The sequence below is a fragment of the Desmodus rotundus genome, chromosome 4, assembly GCF_022682495.2.
Source record: "Desmodus rotundus isolate HL8 chromosome 4, HLdesRot8A.1, whole genome shotgun sequence".
NCBI classification, from domain to species: domain Eukaryota; kingdom Metazoa; phylum Chordata; class Mammalia; order Chiroptera; family Phyllostomidae; genus Desmodus; species Desmodus rotundus.
In genome coordinates, this window is record NC_071390.1 from 25009548 (window position 1) to 25025660 (window position 16113).

Sequence of the window (16113 nt, forward strand, 5' to 3'; positions counted from 1 at the left end):
AAGCTTCCCATTACAATGGGAATGCACTTCTTTTGTAATAATAAAAATGATAATAAAAATAAACTCAAAGAAAAACACCATCACCTTGCAGGGCGGTGTGTATGCAGAAGGGGGATTTAAAGGAGGTATGGGGAGCTGATATAAACCAACAAGAAGACATTAAGACATCTAATACTTCAAAAATTCCTAGCTTCTTCTTGGGTAAAAGGAATGGGAAGCTAGCTGATGATGTATCTAAATTAGCAAATATTTGATAGTATCCTGAGTTTTTCATGATTTTATGGGATCTTCTTGAGGTTCTTCATCTCCGTCTTTGAAATCATACAAATATGTGGTATGATCCTTGAAAGTGGCAAGTTCTACTTGTGTTGCCATATAGTAGTAAAATCACTTAAAACTGACACAGTAACGGCACTCCTAAGACATAACTGTAATTAAAGTACCTAGGCCCTCTGTAAAATGTAAAATACTAAAAAAGAATTCCTAAGATACATTATACAATATTTAATGTTATTTTTCACTTGTTCCCCTCATATTAGAGGAGGCATATATATTTAACAATTTAAAAGATAGGGATAAGCAAAGTACTTTTATTTATGTTTTTTAAATGCTTTATTTACTTCTGTTCCTTTTTTTCAAATTTTATTTTTTCAGAGAGAGGGGAAGGGAGTGAGAAAGAGAGGGAGAGAAACATCGATATATGAGAGAGAAATCTATGGGTTGCCTTTTGCATGCCCCCAACTGGGGACCTGGTCCACAACCCAGGCATGTGCCCTGACCGCAAATCGAACTGGTGACATTTTGGTTCACAGGCTGGCATTCAATCCACTGAACCACACGAGCCAGGGTTAAGCAATACTTTTTTATCTATCATTCTCTCAGGGGTGCTTTTGGAACTAACAGTCCTTTATAACCATCCTACTTCCCCTCTCTGAAAACACTCAAGGCCACTGACAGAGATGTACTGGAATGAGGTGAACTAAACAGAATCATCATCTGCATATTCAAGTTTTTACTCAGGAATATTAGAAGACAAAATGGAACTAAATGGGTATGTACACACACACACACACACACACACTTTCTCTTTCTCTCTCTCTCTCTCTCACATTCATACACACACACTCAATTTAGGTGTTTATTCTACCTCAATCTTATCCCTAGCTCCATGACTTCTCCTGCTCCCAACACATCACCCAGTTCAATCACACAGATCAACTTCCCTTGGAGAAAACTATAGTCTAAGTTCCCTGCCACTAGTTTTCCCTCATTTTAGACTTTGCTTCGTATAACTCAGAAATGCCACCTTCTCAAAGATTAAAATCCAATGTCATTTTTTTTTTTTTTGCATAAAATTTGTCAACTTCTACTGCTTATACTCTATCTTCCTTAGCCCTTTTCCCTGGAGGCTGTTGAATATATCTTACTCTGCTCTCATGATTTCTGTCTTTCGTTACACAGCATTTATGCTGCACAGTAATGGCTGACTTGGCTACCTCCTCTGTGGGCTGTGAACCATCTCTAGGTCCAGGACTGTGTCCTTTTTAACCTGGTAACTTCAATACCTAAAACTTGGGGCTCAGCTCATCTTAGGCATAAGTAAGCAATGAATAAACTAACCCAGTAAGTTACTATGTACTGTAAATAATTTTCCTAAGATACTTTCAAGGGAATTGAAAATGGCAGAGGAAACATTTTGGCACAACAGAAGGGAAAAGAGTAAACTTTCAGTGGAAGTGAGTTCAAATCATCGAGGCAAGAAAAGAAAGAGGGAATTTTGAAGGTCCAACCATCCTAACTGTAAGCACACAAGGGGTTGCTAGTATGTTCTCCAAGGTACCACAAAAATGGATGAAAGGTATGGTTTACATAATGGCTTTCAAAAGCCATTTGGTTTTGACTGCAACCTAGAACTCCAGTACATATATCCCAGTTTCTGTGTGTATGCTGACACACAGCTTTCAATAGTGTTTACCCTTATATGCTATGTACTCTTATTCTTTTTTCTTTTTCAAATATTGGTTAGGACCCACTACACTGATCTTACAACCGACTAATAGGTCACAACTGGTTGATCCAGTTTGAAAAACTGATCTACACAGACTCACCACTTCCTAGCACCTCATAAGAATCTGCTATGCTGGTTACTTTTTAAATCCATCTCTCTCTAGCTTAAGTTACAGTGCCAGGTTCTCCAGGCAAACTGTCTCCAGTCAATTTAATAGCCACTGGAATGAAAACCTTAAACTGTGCTACACAGAATCTGAATTATCTGTTTGAAATTTGCAGAGCTTCCATTTGATGAAAGAGTTTAACTAAAATCATATTAAAGAAGATCCCCCAAATTCTTTCACTGGAAAACTAAAGTTCTGATGATTAAACACTATGCATGCACAACTCCCCACACTCCTACTCGTAGCCAAGTGATCTTTCTAGCATATACCAAGTTAAAAGAAATTTCAAGTACCAAATAAGCCTTTATCATTCCATATTGCTGATCAAATAAGGGTAGCAAGAAGAGTACAATTAACATTTTAAACTACTAGTCAGAAAACCATAGTAGAGTATTCTTAGGTGCCTATAAAAAGCTCCATCTACTAAATCTATAAATCTACTAAAGAAGGTTTAATACTTTTGAATTGATATGTTTTCGCTTACTTTCCAATTAACTCGAACAAAAATCATGGCTTAGACTATTAATTATATACTGATAAACCTTTTTTAAAAAATGTCTTAAGAACTCTTCCAAATATCTGAAAACAAGCCTGTCTACTTCAGCTATAAATGAAGTTTGATAGTCACTACCGCTTCCCCACAAAACAACAAAGTCCAACGACTTATAAATTGAATACAATAAAATTCTGTGTTAAAAAATGTTTACCATTTGGAAGCAAATAATGATAAAATGGACACTCAGTACAAGCAAGGTTATCTACTATGTTACTTAATAAATACTCTTTTTCAAATTGATTTGAGAGCATGGGGGGGAGAAGGAGAAACAACAAAGTGAGAGAGAAACACTCACTGGCTGCTTCTGTACACCCCCCTACTAGGATCCAACCCACAACCCAGGTATGTGCCCTTACTGAGAATCAAACCCGAACCCTTCTGGTGTACGGGACAGCACTCCAACCAACTGAACCACCTGGCCATGGCAGTAAATAAATACTTTCTATTAAAGAATTTTTCACTTAGTTCAGCTACAAAATCTAACACCACATAACTTGGGTGTATGTTTTTACATTTGAATACAAATGTGTGCTGAGAAAAATTCAGTCCATGGGGGGAAAAATGCCTCCACAACTCAGAAAATGGCAGAAAGCAACACTATTTCCCATTTTTTCCACTCCATTTCCTTTATGCAATTTCCGATTCCTACACTTTAAGACACAAGGGTTCCTGAATTAATTCCAAGTTATTAGGAGAATCAGAGAAGAAAATTCTGGATTAGAAGAAATAGCTCCTTTTTAAAAATAAGATCATAACAATTTGAGAGCTAGATGTCAATTTGAAGATAGGATCACTAAAATAAATTCATGTGTGAGATGCTATTCAACAGTGTCATCCTTCTACACGGATCAGGCCACCAGTTTAGAATAGATAATAACAAGAAACAAGTCATCATAGCTTTAAAATTTACTAAGAAATAACAATTACTTTTCCAGAAAAATGCTCTATAATTATGTGGCATAACTAATTTTCCAATTTCATAAACACCGGACCAAAAGGCAGAAACAGCTAGACAGCCAAAGAAATAAGAAATTAACTGAAAGATAATATAGACCGACTGCTAACAATAGCATTATTTTTTAATATATATCATTAGAAATGATCAGAAATCACTTTCAATTGCATGTATATTATGACCTTGAAAAAGCAGCTTTAAATATATTATCAGTTCTAATCTTTGTCATTTTAATGCAGCTGTTCTCCTGTCCACTTTACAACAGGAATCAATTTATAATATAAAACATATTTATACATCTAGTTCTAAAATGACCATTTAAATGCTGAGCAACATATAGGGTATGGCAAAAACAGACTTAGTTGTTTGTATGGAAAATAAAAAATAAACCCTGTTTCCCATACTCTCAACTGTAACCCACTTTGCCCCACCCTGTATGTGCTTTCCTTATTCCCAGTAAAAGGAAGTACTAGCATCCTCCAAAGAATCAAAGCTACTATAATAGCCTTCATGAGCTGACAATGTTATTTTCATACTTATGTTTCAAGAAAAGAGCAAACAAAAATCAGCAAATCGTTATTCTTTTTAGCAAGCAATCTCAACATAAAGTTTTCCTCTAAAAAATTATGAAAAATTAGGTTCAGCAAAGAGCTATTATGAAAATATCAACATTTCGGGTTTAGCTGAAAATATTCTTTAAGTGAATAAGCCAATGAAGAAAATTGAGGCAGGGGAGTATCGAAGTACTAAAGGCCAGAAGTTACAAGGCAGTACTACATCCAAATACTGAAGCACAATTTTGAAGCAGCAACTTCTAGTTTTCTAAGAGATTTCATTTAGAAATAATGTATCATGAGAAACTACTGACTTTGATTACCATGCTCATTTATAGTACACTTTGAAATTTTACCCCTTTTGAGGATTTTTTAAAAAGCATTAAAATCTTAAGAAGTAGATACCAAACTTTTAAAACAGTTTTTCACAACAAATTTATTAGAAGAATAGTGGTTTTGAAAAGTCTAGCATCCAGTGAGAACTACCATACACAACATTACAGCTGGGAATGTTTCTCCAAAATGTCATGGTCAAATAATACAATGGAACCATTAAATCTTACACATGCACGAAAGAACTAGCGCTTTGACATACAATGCAAAATAAAGGGGACCACATGGATTAAAGTTTTAAGTACTCATCACATACATTAAGACACAGCTTATTTTAGTCCAGTCAAAAATCAGAACTGCATTAAAAAATTTAATGTAGTGCAATCAAACCAAAAAACTTAATTTGTGATCATAAGTGCTCTACTACATAAACATTGATCATAGCAAGGAACAAAAAGTTCAAATCACACAGTACAAAAAAATCTGTAAATAAATATATACTACAGTACAAGAGAAATATTAAATTATACAATTCCGTCAAACTGTAAACAGTATATTGAAATGAGGTCCATAAGAGTAAAGGGGGTTCCTGTTTTGTTGCATGACACTTGAACTTCTAGAAATCTGAAAGATGCCATTTTCCGTATCTTCAAAGGCTATGGGTTTTATATATGGAGAATTCCTTTTAGATGTAAGATATCAAATATTAAAGCAGAGGAATAATCTATTTTGTTAACCGCAGATAGTTCTGCAGAAAACAAAAGGAATATTTATGCATAAAGACCTCTAGTTGACAAGTTTTAACAATAAAGATGCAAAGGGCTAAAACACTGGAATTAGAACTTAGCATCAGAATAAACTTGTCACTGAGGAGTTCAATGCTACAAAGTATATTGACAAAATCGTCTGCTAATATGCAGACCCAGACCTCTGCTAAGTTTTTGACATTTACATACTCATGTTACATCACCTTTGGCAGAATCACTACTAATAAACTCAGAGCACCCCTGGCCCAATGGTTCCATCACAGTGGCCAGTGCACAGAATTCTCTAAAGACATTGCATAAACTAGAATGTAGAGGTCAGACACCCAAGGACCAGTGCTTGAATTTAGTAGTAGCATGGTGAAGAAGCAAGAGCCACATCAAGGAGGAACTGCATCTGTTATACTTTTCAGAAGCAGCAAGGAATGTTGTTTAATTGTGCTGGCTATTTAGTGGCATTTAAAAATATATAGTTTAACTATGTGTATGTTCCATGTGCTGGCTATACACTGATGCACATTTTGTTTTCTCTTTTTAAATACACTGTTAACAGGAACCCCCATATTATCTGCTCAGTAGTAATAACTGAATATATAGAATGCCACTATAAGAGTGTGAGGCACCGTGTGCTGGAGAGTTATATGCAGCTTTAAAATGTTTGGCTGAGTTATACCTGGATACCTGAACTGAGTTTTTAAGTTGACATTCATCAAGGATGTGCTACCAGCACGTCGAAATAAAAGCAAAACAGAAAAATACAAGTCACTGTTAGGTTTAAGAATAGCATCAAAGTACCTGAATTGAGTGAGAATAGTGTGTAAACTGTCCCTGAGGGTTTTTAAACAGTGTGTACAAGTTGGATTCCTAAGAACATTAGTTGTATTCAACAGTGTGGACTGATAAAATACCAATGTCTGACACTTTAAAGTGGAGGCTATAAAGAATTATATGCAAACACTCCAAATGTATAGTTTATACACTTCTTCGCAAAGCAGCAGTAAGCTGCTGTAGAGTATACATCCCATCAGAACAAGCAACGTATGGGAGTCAGATAAAGGTTTCTACCTTAGTCTGGTCTTCTGACAGCACAGCATAGCAATACCCAATGACTCTATTTTTCCTAGATCAGAATGTAACTAATTTTGACTAGCAATATAGGATTAGACTTTAATCAAACACTTTGCTATTACATACTAAAATTCGTTAAACTTACTAATGCTGGTATACTAACCTAGTTAATCATCCCCCCCATTTTAGAAATATACCCTTCCACAAATTAAAAACATTAAGATCCATTTTCAGTCCTCTGATGTAAAAAGCATGTCAGTGAATTAATATTAAAAATTTACACAGTAAAAAGGCTTGAATTTCAGCCAAAGATTCTAAATACTGCTCATTCCCTGAAGACTTAAAGGGAGAGAGAATCCCTACCCATTTTCCTAGTGATTTATTTTTCTAAAATGATCTGACACAATTTTTCATTTTGGGGAATTTTCCCCTCACCTCCTCTCAAACTCCAAATTCTTAAGCCTGAAATGCTTAATGAAATGGGGAAAATGAGGCAATCACTTGTAATTGCTTGCAAGGTATAAAATGTTATGGTCTTTTTTTAAATAAGACAAAATTTATATAAATGTGATTTGACCCCATATTATGTAGTATATTTTATATTTTTAAGCAATCACCATAAAACTTACAGTACCTAAGACTGAAGATAAATTAAGACTTTAGTGTTGTAACAGAAAAAGTGCTAAATATCCCTTTTCTAGTACTTTAAACATTTCATACAAGTGCTTTCCTAGAGACAGTAAAGTTTACTATATACCCTTCCACCAGGGAGGAAAAAATGCCACCTGGATGAAAGAAAAGTTTAGGAGTGTAGCACCGGTTATTTACTAAGTCATAGATGTTAACAGATGATGTTTCTCTCAGAGGGGGAAAAATATTCTAGATTGAAATTCTATTGGCTACTGAATGTTACTGTAAAAATCCCTGCTCTACTGTGTCAGTGTCCTGTGTCAAACCCCCTCCCGGCCCCCCTCCCCCAGTCCCCTTACACACTATCCACTGAGAATCTAATCTCTAAAGAGATTACTTTAAAATTTATGTTTTCAGGACATACCTGAGAAAGGGTGCAATTATGCAGAACAAGGAACCCAAGACTGTACTAATACTGGTTATAGGTTCATAAATTCCTTCCCAAGACAAGTATAAAGTCTAAGAGGTATGTATGGATCTTCAAATATGTCTCACTGCTTTAGATTTTTTTTGGTATGTGTGTAGGGTCATTTCCAGTGTTGAAAAGATCATCTTGAGCCTGTTCAATAACAGTTCAAGATTGGGTAAAGAGTTCATTTCCATACTCAAACAATAAAGATTAAATATTATAATTATAATATTTGCTATATCCAGTAAATCTATGATTAACTAAAAGTGCTTGCTTTTCAGATTTTATTGATACAGACCTAAATGAACTAGAAACCTTAAAATTATCCCCCAAATAGTTGCAGAACTTATGTTTTTTTTGTCAAATTAACAATAGCCTTGACTCTCATTTTCAAATAATCTAAAAAGATTTTTCTGTCAAATGAAGATGGCCCAGCTTTACCACATTATCTATCCTGTCACTCATTTTTAGTATGATAGGACAAAATCTTTAGCCTTTTCTCAAGTTTACATACTTTCCCATCCTACTTTCTTTCCACCCCTCTCCCCCAATCTTCTTCATAACACAACACTGAGGGCACATAGCTACAGGGCTAATATCTGCTACTTTAAAAGGCAACTGAGAATTTATTTGGGAATAAGAGACAAAGGATATGCAAAGAATTTTCTCTATTTTCCCTTCAGTCACCATGTTCACAAATCCTACTCAAGTCTCAAGGACAGAACGAATCCAAAAGAGAGGGAGAGAGGGAGGGAGGGAGGAGGAGAGAGGGTGGGAGGGAGAGAACAAACTAAGATGACTTGGGAGGTCTGCATTCCTTGTACCACAACTATAATTTCTTTCCTTTTCAGTAGCGTCTCAAAGTTCATACAATATTTAAAAAAAAATTTTTTTCCATATATTTTAACAGTTTCCTAAATGCACTGTTTGGCTGAAGCCATTACATTTTTAGTAACACTGGCCTGACTGTAATATTAATGAAGACCTAATTATAATGAAATAGTAACAAGGAAAATAATCTTTGATATCTTCATGAAGGTCAAAATTTCACCTATAATTTTCAATGTAGCCTACAAAAGATTAAGTGGAGCAGTTCAGTCTATTGTCATATTCCATTACCAACGATGGCAAACTGAATGTATAGAAAAGGGTTGTTCATATGAAAAACACCTCCAGAATTCAGTTAAAGAATAATTACAAAAGCAAAAATATATGGTTTCACAATTAAATCTACAGGGATAATACCTGTTAAAGAAAATAATAATGAACTGTCATACATATCTGTTATAACAAAGTAATTTCAGGTTCTGACATTAATTTGTTTTATAAAAATTACTAACTGAATCCAAGCTTCACTATTATGGGTCAATGAAATGTAAGAGAATCACATAGGCTTAGAACCAGGCCTTGCACCATGTGCTTACTTGGGGCAGGGGGAGAACACAGCTCGCTGGCAGCTCCAGGGTTGCTATGTACTGCCTAATGAGAGAAGGTAGTTACGTATGACACGGGCCTTTGCAGGTAGTCATTTTTAGTCTAATTTAGAGTTCTCTCCAGAAAATTGGGAACTAAACTTCTCATTGTGCCTTATTGTTTTACTATCTGATCCCATATAGCTCATCTTATAGCTCAGGTAAAATGTTGGAGAATGAAAATGCCAATTGGTTGAGGTAATGGTTTATATAAGATAACCAGAGTTCTAAAAGCACTTCAATATTGTAAAGTAAAAGTGTACCAATAAAGCTAATACACACTTCACACTGGTGAAGCTTGCTCACCAGAACTGAACAGTAATTAACTTCACATAAGGACCCCTATTATCACACAAAGCCTTACTCATATTCATGATCTGCTGCAGTAAAGGTTTATCAAGCAACATCTAAACTTCAGAGTAACAACAAACTTAATATTAAAAAGTATTATACACAAATATAAATTATTTTTCCTGAAAAAGAGACCTTGTCCTTCATGGTAACTGGGGAACAGAAATAAGTGTATATAGCTCATCACAAACAGTTCAGAGTCACTTGTAAGCCTACTGAACAAAGTACTATAATATTATATTACTTTACTGTCAAGTTTGATGATATGTCTCAGAAATGAGAACACTAATGATAAAAATACCAACTAGATATCCTTCCACAGAATTAGTGTTTTTAATTTTATAGTGTGATAGCTTATCTACTCTGTAATAATAATGCTCTCTCATAAAAAATGCAAGAACTGATCTTAAATACATTATCTCCTAATATTAGTTTGAATAATATCGTAAGTTTGAGTGATGTCATCATCTGCCTACTGGAAAATGCGAGGAGACGAGGCTTCTGTGACAAAGACAGCTGTGAACTATACTTTCCCATACCATAAAAATGGCCAACTGTGTTTAGGGCCATGCAAAACTCTGATTGGCAGAAATTAAGCATGCGAATAGACCAATCTGTTACACATTTACGAGGACACCCCCAAACTAGAATATCTACACTGAAAGTGCCAATACCGAATAGTGGCAAATTAAGAGAGAAATCAAATATGAAGGGATCACTGCGGCACTAAAACTTGACTGCCAGCCATGTGATGAGCCACCTCCAGGAAATACATGGTATAATGGAACTCTGAACACAAAATTTAACATTAAAAGTGCACCTGAATATTACAAACTAACTTTACAAAACCTACAATAAGGTAAAATATATATCTTTTGAAATATTCAGCAGCTTTCCGTATTTTTTTTAAAGATTTTTTTTTGAGAGGCTCATGAAATTTAAAAGGGACCACTATCTAATTTCAACCATGCTTCACAAAACAATAATGGCTATTTTATATTGCAGTTACCAATGTAATGCAATTAGTGCTTAAAAATAATCTACAAAAAAGAAAAAGAGAGAGAGACCGACCGACCTTTGGAGGAAATACGCTTATTCAAAAGCTTCTTGGAAAAGAAAATTTACCTGAATATCAAGTCATGACTGATCTCAAGTGTAATGTTTAAAAGCTTCACAGACATGAATATTACAATCTTCAGGTCTCAGGACTTTTAATCTGAGAAAGTTTAGAGTTTGGTTTGTTTTTAAAATTCACTTTCTAACCAAAACAAATAATAGAAGTACTCAAATTTTCACTATTTACAACTCTCAGCCTACAATCTGAAATGACATAATACAAGTTCTCTTATTTAAACTGCAGCATTAAAGGGTAGGCACACCATTCTTCTGCTGCTCGATTGTCATCCACTGAAACACACATAGAAAATATTTATGTTAGTAAAATGATCACTCCATGTACACTACAATGACAAAATTTACATAACTCAACTCATACATCACTTTATAGACTACCACATAGGATTAAACCTCTCTGAACAGTAAAACTCTACAAAAGTTGAACTTTTAGGGCCAAATTTTTTAATGGGCCTTTTATGATGCCTTTCTGAGAGGGGATAAAAGCACAAATTAATTGCTCAAAGTACCTTTCTGCAGCAATCTTGGGTTACTGAATACCCCAAACATCATGCAAAAAGGCACATGGCTACAATTAATTGTGTACGACAAATTATTGAGTGTGGAACAAAGGAGGAATTCCTTCATAAGCTTAGCCCTTTGCTTTTAGCAAACTTTCAACAACTTCCTTCAACTGCAGATGAAAACCATCTATTTCAGAGTATTTTAACTGCAATTTCCAGCTAGGCTAGAAAATGCTGCAGAGTCATATACTGCTCTGACCCCAAACTTCTTTTTCTGTTGAGAATACTAGAAAGCTAAGAGGAAACAGGCTTAGGCATCCACCTATTAAAAACTGCTATACACAATAACCAAACCTAAAGAGGAACCCAAGCCCAGGCTATGTCAATAATGAGCAGTGCATTTATTTTAACAACAGCAATGGTGTGCCTAACCTTTGAACACATAGGCTGCTGAGGGAAAACTATCCTTAAGCTAGTTAACTGCTCTGATGGTTCCAGGCAAGAATTTATGCCTTGGGAATATCTGGACCTACTTCTCCTCAAACTGTTAGTATCCACCTGAAATCTTCAGCCTCAATTTTAATGCTCCAGGTTTGACTTCATTTTCTACAAAAGCTCCAGTGAGTTTTTAACATTTTTGGTTAAGCATTTAGAAGGGCCTGACCACCTTTCTCAGCAGATTAGAATATAGGGTGGATGTGGTATGATTTTGTTTTACACAAACAGTAACTTTAATTTGGTCACAAAGCAAAATTAAATTTCATGGGCTTTACCAATTATTCTTGCAAAAAAAAAACCAAAACTGTAGAAAACAAAGGCTCTCAACTTAGTGTGATTTTAAAGCCATCTTGAACAAGGCTTAGCTGTTCCTCCAGGAGTGCTTGTACAAACATGATCTGAAAGGTCCTGAACTGTGTGCTAAACCACCATGAAAACAAGCAAATACCAGAAAAAGTTACAAAGGAGATGTTATGTAGGATGCTAAAAAGAAAAAGAAAAAAAGATTTAAAGCAACGAATTAAATAAAAACTAAAGAAGAATACACCCCCCTCCTTATACTAGTATCTGGATTAGTTAAAAAAGAAACTCCAGTGAGCTTGATTTCTGATTAAATTATTATTAGAATTGAAATGCAACCTAAGTCATATTAGGTCACCTTGGAGTTGTGTTTTTCTCTCACCACAAACATGGATCCTTCGTTTATGTGGATATTTGGCCAGACTACTGAGGCTGTAAAATCTAGATACCACTTTTACAATATTATAATTAATTATACACATTCTTTTCCTATTTCTCCCATTCCCCAATAAACAGATCTTGAATATTTTAAACTAGTTGCTGCAACGACATTCAGTCGTTAGTTAGCACATGATCAAATCCGTAAAAGGATCTAAGAATACAAAGAAACTGAGTTTGCTAAAATGAGGCATCCTCTACTGTTTTATGTAATGTACCCTGACTGCTCCTGAGTAAGAACGGAGCTCGTCCTCCATGAGATAAGGCTATATCCTCACTTGTTGGTGAGACCAAATTCTACCCTTAGAAAATCCCAAATGAAATTACAGCAAAGGTAGTGTTACAAAGTAATTAACCGAAGCATTTCTGAAGGTAGTGTGTGCACATTTTCCACCTCCTTCCCCTCTGGGTGAGCACTAAATAGATTGCTAATTTGTAAGTAAATTTTAACAGTGAGAAGAAAATCATAAAATGTAAGTTGATCCAAATAATTTTTATCATTGAATAAACACATTTCTTAAAATTCAAAGATTCATTGCTCCTAAGAGATTTTTCTTTAGTTTAATCCTTCAATTAGCTGAATCATAGAAGAAAAAAATGTGAGTAATTTTATAAGATGGCTTTCCAATTTGCAGTGATAAAGCTCCCAATATGCAGAGTTGGTTTCTAAAAGGGGGCTTTTTTCTTTTACTTTTTAAAATAAAGGCAAATATAACTTAAAAGAAAGAAAGAAAAGCATGCAGGCTCTACAGGCAAGGAGTCCACTTCCATGTATCTGTTCTCTGTGAGGTAACTCAATTCTCTTGTAGAGAAACATGCAAAAGGCCAAACAATATCCCGAGCCATACTGCACATGAAAAATTTTAAATATGCAACATTCAGAATGCACCTTTCAGCTCTGTACACACAAGTCAATGCAAAATCTGCAAAGAAACAAGTGTCACAGCAAATGAAGTTAGGTGCAAGCAGTGACAGCAGTAGTGCTCACCCAGTTTGTACAGTAATTGGCACTCTACAGTATTCCTACTCATTTTTTGATTCATTTGCACTTTGTGCTGCCTCTCCCTGGGGATCTAATTCAATCTTTACAGAAACATCTGGCCCCTCCGACCTCATTAATTTCATCTTTTTCTTTGGAGGGTTTTTCAAAGTGCCCAGCCTCTCCTTTACTTTGTACTCCAGTGTACTGTGGGGAATCCCATAAATACTCTGAGCTTTGGAAACACTCATTTTTCCACTCATAACCACTGAGATTGCTTCCTCCAGTATCTCACTGTTGTACTGTCTGTATCGCCCTCTTTTCTTCCGAGGCTGCTTGGAGCCAGGGTCTCCTTCTTGATCCGATGTGGGATATGGCTGTCCAGAGGTAGACTGCTCAGCATCTGAGCCCCAAGAATCGGGTCCAGCATCTAACATGCTTTTTCTATTTTGTTTTGGAAGAATAGCCCTCAGTTTTTTACTAAGCGCGCTCTCCGTTTGTGAACCCATTACCAAAGAGCTATAGCTGTACTGATCACCAGTGCGAGAGTCCCAAGAAAGATCCATTCCTCGAACTTGTGGTATCTTTAAATCTACAGGAGATGAATGGCTCACATCCTTTTTTCCATCTTGTTTTGCTTGAAGTGCCATTTTTGGAAAGGCAGAGTTTTCTGCAAGAAAAGGAAGGTCACTGATGTTGCTGAGTGCACCATTTCCCCTGAACTTCATACGGCTGAGGTTGAATTCATAATGTGGTTTTGCCCAAGAGGCTTCCCTGGATAATATTAAGTGCTGTCCATGATTCTGTAATCCAGATGGCCCAAGGCTGGCAGCTGTGGACAATTGGTTTCTGCTCAGTAGTTCTTCACTAATCTGCAGGGATCGAGCCAATGGAACTTTGAGTGATGTGGAGTGTCCAAAACCTTCCCTGGTTCCATCCTGTAAGCTTCTTGGAGGTACCCCATCACCACTCCGAAGTCCGTCTGGGCGGTACTGGCTGGGTCTCCCAGGTCGCCTAATTGGATGGAAGGAAACTGATGTGAGCAGGACTTGCACAGGTAGGGAGGGGTGGGTGAGGGGACCACTCCTTTATTAGAAGGCCTTGCTTGGGTAACATCACTTTGTGTTATTTATTTATTTTTCTCTAAAATTAAAAAAAAATGGTCTCAGCAGTTAGTTTTAAAACGTGTTCACAAAAAAAGAAAAAAGGAAAAAAGAAAAAAAACCCAGGAGCTTTTTGGGCAAAGAAAAATTAAACCTGTCAGCTGGTCTCTGGTTGGGTTCACAAATTTTCGGAGAAAAAGTTTCGCGCAACTGTCTGAAAATAGCACCTTAATTATTAATTACAAAGTAATCATCAAGTCTCCATAAATCTACACAGAATTGTGATACCAATGTGACGTTACCACTAAACAAGTACAGTAATAAAAGAGTAAGCCAAATTACTTATTTTAATGCAACATTTCCAACATTCATGACAACCAGCCCTAAAACTGGAACCATTTACATTGGTGGAGCCCACAGATAAGTAAGTGCTCATTTACCCCACAAACAAGTTCATGTTCATTATCAAAAATCAAACAACTCCACATAACATTTCTTATTTGCTTGGAAAAAAAATATGGCTACCAGCCCCCAAGAGGGAAAAAACCCCCAAAACAAATCAAAATACCCATCGCATTACAACTTACCACACTTCTTCATTTAAAAATACTATTAGTTCCAGATACATGAGTACCATTGATTCTCCACTTAAAATAATCCAAGCTTTAAGGAAACTGCATTTTATTTGCCCCAAAACTTTGTTCCTTAAATTCTAGTCAAAGTAATTATTGTCACAGGTATATAAACAATTTTGTAGTTTTCCTTATAAAAAACTTAAAACACCAAACATCAATTTTGAAATTTTAAGTGAACAGCTTTTGAATGTTTAAAAGTCAACTACTTACACAAATTCATAAGTTTTTTATTTTCACAATAAAGATTATCAATGATAAAACTGGCAACTGGTAAAGCATGCCCAGGGAGAATTACATTAAGTAGGCACAAAAGTGGAACTTTGCAGAAATAATGATAAACCAGCTATGTACACCAAAAGCCTAGAGGGACTCTGTGGTGTTATCTCTAAGTAACATAAGCATAACGATGAAGAGTCACCTAAAAGATGGGCAGTACTGTCCGTGCTTCTGTCTTGCAGACAATAATATCATGTAGAAAAAAACTCTTCCCATTCAGAGGGATGAACAGAGCAACGTCACCATATGATAATACATGAACCTGGTGGCCAACTTTGAAGTGAATCTTAGATTGGCAAGGAATTCATTTATGCAAACCACACTTAGTCTTCTCCTACATGTGTCCTTAATTACACAACTCAAGTTTTTTTATATATGAATGGAACCCAAAGATTTGGGGCCATGATAACTTCTATCTAGTATAAACTATAGTGAAGAGAAGGGCTTAAGGAAAAAGATTAAACTATGCAAAATGGATTAAATTAATGTTATTTTTAGACTGAATAAAAGAGGAGAGAAAAAGGAAAATAATGGAATTTCAGAGAAAATAAAGGGCGCATTTTAGAAGTCAGTAAAGAAATCCTTCAATCTGAAGGTAATTAAAGGTAATTAAGTTTAACAGTCCATTTAGTATATCCTTATTCCTTTACCATTTAAACAACTCCCCATGTTGGTATCTAAAAGTTAAATAAACCTAAATATTAACTAATTTTACTTACTGGTTATTTTTCATTGTCTAGATGAAGTTGATTTTTGGTCACAACACAGTTTTATGGAAATGCCTTCCTAATATGGCACCTAAATAACTTTATTAATACTCGCTTTTCTCTAAATGGTTAACATGTACACATAGAGGGAGAATTAGACAATTCTTACACTGTAAAATTAGATGGCCAGAAAATTCACTTTCACCTGCTAAAT

At 35.5% G+C, this 16113-nt stretch overlaps 1 protein-coding gene across 23 annotated transcripts in view; it reads right to left on the reverse strand.

The window, feature by feature from the left end:
* LCOR (ligand dependent nuclear receptor corepressor) overlaps positions 1-16113 on the reverse strand; it is a 124991-nt gene that overhangs the window by 12622 nt on the left and 96256 nt on the right. For 2 of the 23 annotated variants that reach the window (XM_071221169.1, XM_053922250.2), the window contains exon 8: positions 4658-14192. The exons of the other annotated variants lie outside the window; for them this stretch is intronic. In XM_071221169.1, coding sequence (XP_071077270.1) covers positions 13223-14192 — 970 coding nt within the window. In that variant the 3' untranslated portion in view covers positions 4658-13222. Of the gene's footprint in view, positions 1-4657; positions 14193-16113 lie in introns of those variants that run through there. 23 annotated transcript variants of the gene reach the window in all.